Below are 9,065 nucleotides of genomic sequence, written 5' to 3'. Positions count from 1 at the left end.
CGCCGGCGCGCCTTCGTGACGCAGCTCACGGCGCAGGGGAAGATGGCGGTGCTGGGGGAGTGCGCGTGTTGGGCCACGCGACCGTTGCTGCCGGTGGTGCGGACTTGGGAACTCGACGCGCGGCGCTGGGTCCGGGCGCTGCGGCGCAGCCCCGTGAAAGTGGTGTTTCCATCAGGTCAGGTCGTGGAACGGAAGCCCGGTCCCGGGAAGCAGCCTCGGAAGGCGGCGGCAGAGACCAGTCCCCGCGAACAGCGACTGAAGCAGTCGCGTCAGGTTCCCCCATCCCAGACCCCCAGCACCTGGGAAGAGTCGGGGCTTCGCTATGATAAGGCTTTCCCTGGAGACAAAAGGCTGAGGTGATGTGTTCCTGAGGCTTGTCGAGTTTTCTCGTTTCTCTTTCCTCCTCAGGACGAGACCTTGACCACTTTCCTCCCGTTGGAGGACTTCTTCCAGCACAACTCGCTGGTTTTTATTATGCACGGAGGGCAGGATAAGTGTCTTTCTAACAGTTCGTTTCTTTCCCTGCGAAGCTCTTCATGTCTGTTAGAACTAGATGTGTCTCCGTAACGAGGATGTTGGTAATTCCCCGTCTTTTTGTTTCCACCCACAGCAGTGTGATGACAGTAGTTAAGTCCAGGCCATTTCGGGAAAAGCAAGGGAAGATCCTGTTGGAAGGTCGTAGGCTGATTGCAGATGCTCTCAAGGCTGGTGCTGTGCCCAAAGTTTTCTTCTTTAGCCGTCTGGAATACATAAAGGAGCTGCCCATTGAGAAGCTGAAGGGTGTTAGCCTCATTAAGGTGAAATTTGAGGACATCAAGGATTGGTCCGACCTAGTAACACCACAAGGAATAATGGGTCAGTGGTTATCCAGTGTGTGTGTAGAAGTAGAGACTTGGGATTATTTGTTCATATTTGTCTCGGGCAACAAATTTTATTTAAACCAAATTCAGAATATTACTGTGCCTAACCTTTTCTTAAGACATCCAGAAAAATACAGTTCTCAAATCTGTGCATCTTGTATTTTCAGTGGAGACTCAAGCCATTTTTTTGTCGTTTGTATTGTGGTTTTTTAATAGTCTCTAGGGAATAATCAGTCTTCCTCAGACCTTATTTTTTGGGGGTCACTTCTTCAACCTTAAGTGTTCAATTAAAAATTAAGAAAATGTTGGGAATTCCCTGGTGGTCCAATGGTTAGGACTCGGTGCTTTCACTGCTGTGGGCCCAGGTTCGATGCCTGGTCGGGAAATTAAGATCCTGAAAGCCACGAGGCAAGGCCAAAAAAAAAAAAAAATTAAAATGTTTACCAAAAGATTTAGCCTCCATTTCCACAAAACCTCTGCCAGTGTGGTAATACCTATATATTGTTGACCCCCTTATTCTAGAAGCAGGTGTGAGCAGTAAGCTGCAATTTATCGCCCTGTTTAGCCTGTTGAACAGGAAACCTTGTCTTCATTTGATTGAATCCAACTCAAGATTCTAATAGACTGTCTGTTAGCACTTAGAAAGTCTTTTTTCTAAATATGGAAAGACTAAACTCTTTATACTTTTTTGACATTCAAGATATGAGAATCGAATGTGTGAGTGTAGAGATTTCTCTTGGATAGTAAGGGATAGTTGGGGCAGGGAGGGCGTTTTCGTCAAGATTCTAATGTTCAGGCCAGGGCCTCTCACACCAGTTGTGCGTGCACATTCCCTGTAGTGGGCTCACTGTACAGCTATTAATTGGGAGCGGAAATTCTGGGGACCGTCTCTTGTTTCTGTAACCCAGCAAGTCCTAGGAATCTGTGCCCCTGTGCCCAGAACTCTCCCGTAGGGTGGGGACTTGGACTGCTAAAGTCCTCCACTCAGTCTAAGTAACTGTGCTCTTATTAGCTATAGTTGTCCTTGGTAAGGACCCGGGTTTGATCTCTTGTCGGGGAACTAAGATCCCACAAGCCATGCAGTGAGGCCCAAAAAGAAAAAAAGAATAACTGGGTTACAGAATAATTTCATAGAGTGTGATTTTTTTTTTTTTTTTAGGTAAAAGAAAAAGCACTTATATATGGGTAGATGGACATACATGTAGGGAGATGCATGGAACAAGTTCTGAAAGGATACACTCCAAGGTTGAAAGCAGTTATGAGGGAGAGGAGGGCACTGAATTTCTCGATCAGAATGTTTTCACCTAGTATGTAATTAAGTACACAAAGAATGATAAATAAATGAAAAGTCAAATTACTCCCCATGCCCACATCAGACAAATGAACCACCTTTTTTGTTTCTTTAGGGATTTTTGCCAAACCTGACCACGTTAAGATGACATACCCAGAGACTCAGCTTCGCCACACACTGCCCATATTGTTGATTTGTGACAATCTCCGCGACCCTGGGAACCTGGGGACAATTCTGCGCTCTGCTGCTGGTGTAGGCTGCAGCAAAGTGATACTCACCAAAGGTAAGAGCACATGTTACTGGGTGGATTAGGTGGCCGTTTGTAAGTGAGCTGGCTCTGTGGGCAGACATGCATGTATTTGAATCTTGGATCTGTCCCTTGGTAGCTATGTGTAAGTAAGCAGTATTCTGAATGTCAATTTCCTCATCTGTAAAGTGGGCGTAACAGAATCTACCTGGTAAGGTTGTTCTAAGGATTGAGATGATGAGTATCAAGTACTTAGCACTGCGCCTGGCACACTCATTCATGTTGATTATCTTTAAAGTTATTTTGACATCTGCTACGTTATTAAAGAACTTATAATTAATCAGGGAAGAAACAGATGCTGGTTTGAACACTTGGTTGTCTCCTCTCGTCAGAAACGGGAATTAGTAGCCTTGGTTCCAAACAGACTTGCCTAACAGTTGGGACATGCCTAAAAGGGCTATTACAGCCTGGGGGGAGCGGGGAGGGAGAGGATCATTCATCAGAAACAGTCAAGCTACCATTTGGTGTAAACCGAAGTGGTCCCATTGCTGAGACTTGCCTAAATTGCTCCTGCCACCTCCTCCTCCCAGTCACACCTTGTTGGGATGCATCTCTCCGCTGGGATGAGTGAGGTGCGGGGTTCCATCATCAGTACCCCACTCACCTGCCTCGTTGAGACCTCTGAGAGCAGGTGTGGTCTGGGAATGCACCTGTATAATCCAGGCAGTGTGGTTTCCACATTGATGCTGGCGGATGGTGTGTGAGAGGTAGGGAAAGAGTAGGAACACTTGGTGTGGTGGCCAGTGTTGAGGACACCAGGATGAGGGGGAGTCTCGTCTTGTCCCTTGCTCCCCACCGGTGGAGGGGTCAGACTAGATGGCGCCCCTCCAGTCTGGGCCCCTCTTCTGCCCACCCCTCCTGCCACCTCTTGGCACACAGCCCACTTCCCATGCCTTGTCCCTGTGGTTGGGGGTCCATGTGAACAGTGTACATTCTGCATGTCTTTTTTTCCTTTTTAAACTTGGTTTGCCTACTTAACCTATCCTGAAGTTTGACAGGCTAACTTTTAAGATAACTTATAATGAGGAGACTCGTGCTAACAAGTTGGGGAGGATAGTGGATATGTGGTGCCCTGGTCCTGCTGTCTCCCGACCTGTGGGAAAGGCCAAGTGTCTGCTGATGCATAGAGGTAGTTGGGCTTAGCACGACTGCACGGAAGGGAGAGGAAGTGTGTATGGAAGAAAGGGCTGTGGCCTTGGTTCTCCCTGGATTACTGTAATTGCCTCCGATCTAATTTCCCCATTTCTAGCATCTTCCTTGCTCCAATCCAGATTCAACATGGAAGCCAAATGGGTCTTCCTAAAACATAAACCAGATTTTGTCACTACTTTGCTTAAAATCCTTCAGGGTCATTATATTGTCTTCTGGATAAAATCCTAAACTCCTCAGCCTGGCATACCCAACCTCCTTTAAATTGGTCCTTTCCTGCCTCTGGTCTCATCTCCCACCTCACCCCCATCCCACCCCCACTCAGTAATTGGCCCAATTACCTTACTTAGTTTTTCTTCCCACTTCTGTAACTTTGTCCTCTGACCCGGTCATTCTCTGACAAAACCCTCCTAGCCTTCAAGATCCCGCTCAGTGTTGTGTTCTCGGGTGGTTTTTCCTGATAGCCCTGCTTTGTACAAGGGTTTTCTATTACCTTGTTCATGCTTCTTTTACATCAGTTATTACTGATAGCATAGTCACCTGCTGAAATGGCGTCCCGACGCCATTGCCCACTCCATCATGAGCTCCTTGAGTTTGGGGACTTTAAGGCTCTCGCATCTCCCGTCCAATATCTGGCACGTGTGTGGTAAATGTTTCTTTTGTTTGTTTTGTTTTTTGTTTTTGACCTCATCACATGGCTTGTGGGATCTTAGTTCCCCGACCAGGGGTGGAAGCACCGAGTCCTAACCACTGGACCACCAGGGAATTCGGAATTCCCTGTGTGTGGTAAACGTTGAAGGGATGAATGAAATCTGTTTCAGCACTAGCAGGAACGAATGCTCCAGGACCTGGGCTGGACACCGCCACAGCTGGGGAGGCAGAGGTCCCAGCCACCAAGAAGGCCACGCTAGGACGTTTTTTGCTTTATCTCCTGATCCAGAATTAATCTGATTTACTTCAAAGTCCCCATGTCTGGGAAGGTTTGTAATGTTAATTGGATCCTTTTATTTTCTAGGCTGTGTGGATGCCTGGGAACCCAAAGTGCTGCGGGCAGGTATGGGCGCACATTTCCAAGTGCCCATCATCAACAGCGTGGACTGGGAAGCAGTGCCCAACTACCTGCCCACCGACACCCGCGTCTACGTGGCTGACAACTGTGGCCTTTACATGCAGGCCCAGGCCCAGGCCCAGGCCCAGGTGTCTAATAAGGCCAGTGACTGCGGCTGGGTATGTGACCAACGACCCCTAAAGTTTCACAAGTATGAGGAGGAGGAAGAGAATCTAGAAAGTGCAGCCAATAAAGGCTGGCTCCCTGAACTTGAGGTCCAGAGTTACGACTCAGACTGGACAGAGGCACCTGCAGCTGTGGTGATAGGTGGGGAGAGCAGCGGCGTGAGCCTGGAGTCCCTGCAGTTGGCTGAGAGCACGGGCGGCGGGAGGCTGCTGATCCCCATCGTGCCCGGTGTGGACAGCCTGAACTCGGCCATGGCTGCGAGCATCCTGCTCTTTGAAGGGAAGAGACAACTGCGGGTGAGGGCGGAACACTTGAGCAGGGACGGGAGTTACCACTGAGAGGGGACGTGGAAGCCAGTCCTGTTTTAGGTCGTCTCTGTGGTTATTGGAAAAATAAGAACTTCCCTGACTTTCTGCTTAGCCTCAAAAATACCAAAGGTCAAAATTCCTCCTGAGATCTCCATCTTCTCACCGACTTTTATATATGTGTGTATATGTACATGTGTGTGTGGGTAAGAGAGAGACAACGTAAGTAAATGCTCCTCATGGCTGTATGTTTTTAAAAATTGTCCACCAGGGAGCATCTTTGTGCCCAGAAAGTTGCTGAGGGCATCACCTTGGGGAGGGAGGACCCCTCCCTCCACAGCTGGGGTGCTCTGCAGTCATGGAGCGCTGGTTAGAGGCCGGCCTTGGTCACTCACTCCTGTGATCATTGGTCAATGGAAATTAAACCCCTGTGAAGTGTAGACCAGCAGATTAAAAAGTTTTATTTCAGTGTGGTCAGTGGGTCTCAATGCCTGTCTTTTCATCTTTGGCCTAGTGATGAGGACATTGCTGAGATTAATGACCCAGGAAGCTGAGGGCTACAGGTGATGGCGTTCAGTAGCTGGCTCTTCTTTTGGCTTGGCTGTGTTAATCTCTGTGGTTGTTAATTCAGGCCATGACTTAAACACTGTGTATGTGTGACACAATTTTTTTCCCCCATTTCTGGTGAAAGAGCTGAATTCATCAGGTGGTATTACACCTTCTTAGCACCTCTGCAGATATCTTTTTGAGAACTTGGTTCAGAAAAGGAGGAAACAGTTCTTAAATCTTCAGCTTAATCCTGCATCTGTCAGCAAAGCTGTACCCTTTTTACTAGCTTCCTGCTGTTAGTCCTACTTTGTATAACACTTTTGGTTAAATGTAATGACTTACTTGTTTACATTAATCCCCCATCCTGCATAAACAGAACTGTTAGGAAAATGCCACTGTTCCTGGAGGCTGTGTGAACAGAGGCTCCTGCGAGGGGAGAGGCTGAGGTTCTGAGGATGAGAGCTTGGGGCCCTTGAGCCCACAACTCTGCAGCAAGACCCTGCTGTTCTTCTCCCTCTCACACCCCCAGGGCAAGCTGGCTCCTTACTCACCAAGTGCCAGCGGGATGTAGCCAGGGACACGAGGGCAAACGCAGGTGGTCATCGCTGTGTAAGTCACTGTGTGTGTGTGAGGTGGGATGGCGGGAACTAGAGTATGGGACCTAGTTCAAGCAGTGCTGTTACACACAGCGAATATGGTTGGAGTTGAGGACAAAGACACTAGCAGTGTAGTGTCACCACGTCCCTTCCATACAGTGGCCCCTGTCATGGTTGGGGTTCCTTGGGAGCCCTTCAGCTGCTCATCACAGGGAGGTCCAATGAGTTGCAGCATGCCCAAGACGAACCGTGGACCCCTCCCTCCCCCCTTGGCTCGCCCAGCTCCCTGGTAAGACCAAAAGGTCACGCAAGACCCTGCCCCAAGTGGTGCCCCAGTGGGATTGCTTTGTTATGTTTGAGGGGAGGGGTTTTTAAAGGAACAATCTCTTTGGTTGGCTGTGCTCTCTCAGGGTGACTGGCCGGAAGTTGCTCTGGTGTCCCACTCTGGTCTGGGGCTGCCCAGGGCCCTGCACAAATGTTGGGTGACAGTGGCCCCCAAAATGTTCTTGAGACTCTCCATCCCCCATCAGCTTTTAAGAAGTAGAAAAGCCCACAGCCTTTATGCTGTGTTGAGCCCACAAAGGCTGGGGCCCTCCGCCAGCTTCACAGCTATAATGCCCGTCACACCAGCAGGCGAAATTGGGGGCGGTGGACACCGGAGAACAATACCACTCTATTGACAGTCTCCCAACACCTTGGAAAAGTGCTAAAGAAACACGAGGCTCGCAGAAACTAACTAACACACCATTGTAAAGCAATTATACTCCAATAAAGATTAAAAAAAATAAAAAGAGGCTCATGCCTTTTCAGCATGAAACCAGTCTCCTGCAATTTTTGTCCCTGGGTTATTGTTCCTGCTGACTTTTATTGTAAAGTAAAAACCACTGAAAGAACAACAAACCCTATACCTTGTCTTTGTTCAGAAAAACAAAGCACCGCAGAAGGGCACACCTAGCAAGTCATTCTATCATCCTGGGTGTAAAAAGGAAAAGACATTTACATCCCATTCACTTTATAGTCAATGACTTGTATACCATGCCTTGTGAGTTCTTTTTGTATATTTGTGGGTATAACTTAGAAGAGGGGAGGGCAAATTTTTCTTTCTTTAAAATGATTACAGGGGAAGCAAATGGTGAAGTTGTTTGCCTAGTGATGGAAATTAGCCATCTGGAATTCTTCTCTGTTTTGAGGCCAATATTTATGTCACCATTTCCCCAGGAGACAGGAATGAAAACTGAGCAGTATATGACAAGTAAAACACATTGCTTGGCTGAAAGAGAAGCCTTCAGAAGGTTGGCCAAGCTGCCCCTTGCTTTTGTGTTGCAAGTGGCTGTAATGGTGATTTCTGCCACAAGGGGGCAGTCACGCCTCAACCACTCCCAACCCTGAAGGGAAGGGTGGGGATTTTTCCTGGATATAACTTGTGAAACGAGGATGGAGTCAAAAGTCTCCCTCCACCACAGTGGGCCTTTTGCAAGCAGTTTGTGCTCAGAGGTGCTAAAGTTGAAGACCCACCCACATCGTCATTCATTCTCGGCAGAATCTGAAGTATAGAACATTGGACCAAAAACTAGGGAGGAAATGGACAGAAATGGGAAGTAGCTGCCTCAGAAAAAACTAGCACATCTTTTCCCCTTAAATGGAGCCTCTGGGAAAGCAGCTCTGGACTAATGCTGATGTCCCCAGGTGCCTGGAACTCACACTGAGAACCCACTGCCTCACCCCGCTTAGTTTCAGGGCAGGGGAGGCAGAAAGGTCCTCTTCCCTCCCCGAGCCGTGGCTACTAGCTCATGTTAGAATCTCAGTCATTAAGGCCCAGAGGATAAGCAGACCTCGGGGGACTGGTTTCCACTGGGGCCTTCTACCACCTGCCCCAGGGTTATTAGCAACACCCGATGTCACCAAAAGCTGAACTGCTCCACTGCTGTTGTGCCACCACACGAAGACTCCAGGATCAGCGCCTCGCCCAGGGTTCCCCGACTGGTGCTGAAAACCACCGGCTGTGCTGTGGGCCCCTCTTGGCCAAGCCGCCTCCACCCGCTGTGGGAGCAGAACTGACTGGCCCACCCGAAAAAGGTGTTTTAAAGGACACACTCGTGCAGACACCTTTAAACTCCAAGATCTCACGTCCTCCGCATCAGTGAACACGCAAAAGAAAGAAGCTAGAAGCCAGACGTGCTGCTGTGGATGACTGACAGTCCCTGAACCAGGGTCCCGCGTTACCTTGGAGCAGCTGCAGGCGCTCATAGCCTCAGGAAGCCAGGCCGCTGCTCAAAGGCCAGGTACTCAAAATCTGCATACATCACGCATGGTAGCAGCTCTGTTCTTCACATCTGTTTTGTAGGGAGGAGCAAGTTTTTCAACTAAGGCCTCATAGTTGGAGAAGACCATCACCAAAGCTGATCCTTCCTCAAAATGCAAGAAGAGAACTAAGGTTGGGGAGAGACGTGGCTGCAGCAGGGTCTGGCCTCCCAGCCGCCCTTGCACCTCTGTGACCCCAGGCCGGCAGAGTGGCTTGACTGGCTGGGGACTTCATATCCTCTGATATCAAAGGAGATCTGTTTTGGGGGAATGGGTCCTAATCGTGCCTCCTCCCATATCCCACTTCTAGCCCGTGTGGGTGACTTACTTGTGTGAGGCAAGAGCGCCCAGGAGTCAGACCTGAGACCGGCTGCCTTCCTGGGGCTGCACACTGGCCTACAGGCCTGGGGACAGAGGCTTTCATGAGGTGGCACATTGTTGCATGGAAACCCTACAGCCCCTCAGAACAAGTC

At 49.1% G+C, this 9,065-nt stretch overlaps 1 protein-coding gene across 5 annotated transcripts; it reads left to right on the top strand.

Moving 5' to 3' along the window:
* The first annotated feature begins 27 nt into the window (after positions 1 to 27).
* On the top strand, positions 28 to 7,108 carry MRM3 (mitochondrial rRNA methyltransferase 3). Of its 5 annotated transcripts, none has more exons than XM_059908277.1 (4): positions 28 to 356; positions 614 to 855; positions 2,267 to 2,434; positions 4,623 to 7,108. In XM_059908277.1, exons 1-4 carry the CDS (start codon positions 43 to 45, stop codon positions 5,177 to 5,179), a joined length of 1,281 nt encoding a protein of 426 aa, XP_059764260.1. In that variant the 5' UTR covers positions 28 to 42; the 3' UTR covers positions 5,180 to 7,108. The 5 variants fall into 5 exon arrangements, with proteins under 5 accessions (XP_059764260.1, XP_059764259.1, XP_059764261.1 ...); XM_059908276.1 differs by having other exon boundaries at positions 611 to 855; XM_059908278.1 differs by having other exon boundaries at positions 94 to 175; positions 611 to 855.
* The last annotated feature ends 1,957 nt before the right edge of the window (positions 7,109 to 9,065 follow it).

Source organism: Balaenoptera ricei, chromosome 20, assembly GCF_028023285.1.
Source record: "Balaenoptera ricei isolate mBalRic1 chromosome 20, mBalRic1.hap2, whole genome shotgun sequence".
Taxonomy (NCBI): domain Eukaryota; kingdom Metazoa; phylum Chordata; class Mammalia; order Artiodactyla; family Balaenopteridae; genus Balaenoptera; species Balaenoptera ricei.
The sequence above is the reverse complement of the archived record's forward strand: the minus strand, read 5'-3'. Positions and strand labels throughout refer to the sequence as shown.

Excerpts from the sequence above, each read along its gene's own strand:
- MRM3 (XM_059908276.1), top strand. The coding sequence starts at position 43 with ATGGCGGTGCTGGGGGAGTGCGCGTGTTGGGCCACGCGACCGTTGCTG. Across the intron at positions 357-610 it reads CCTGGAGACAAAAGGCTGAG|CAGTGTGATGACAGTAGTTA; the intron begins GTGATGTGTTCC and ends TTCCACCCACAG. Across the intron at positions 2,435-4,622 it reads CAAAGTGATACTCACCAAAG|GCTGTGTGGATGCCTGGGAA; the intron begins GTAAGAGCACAT and ends TTTATTTTCTAG.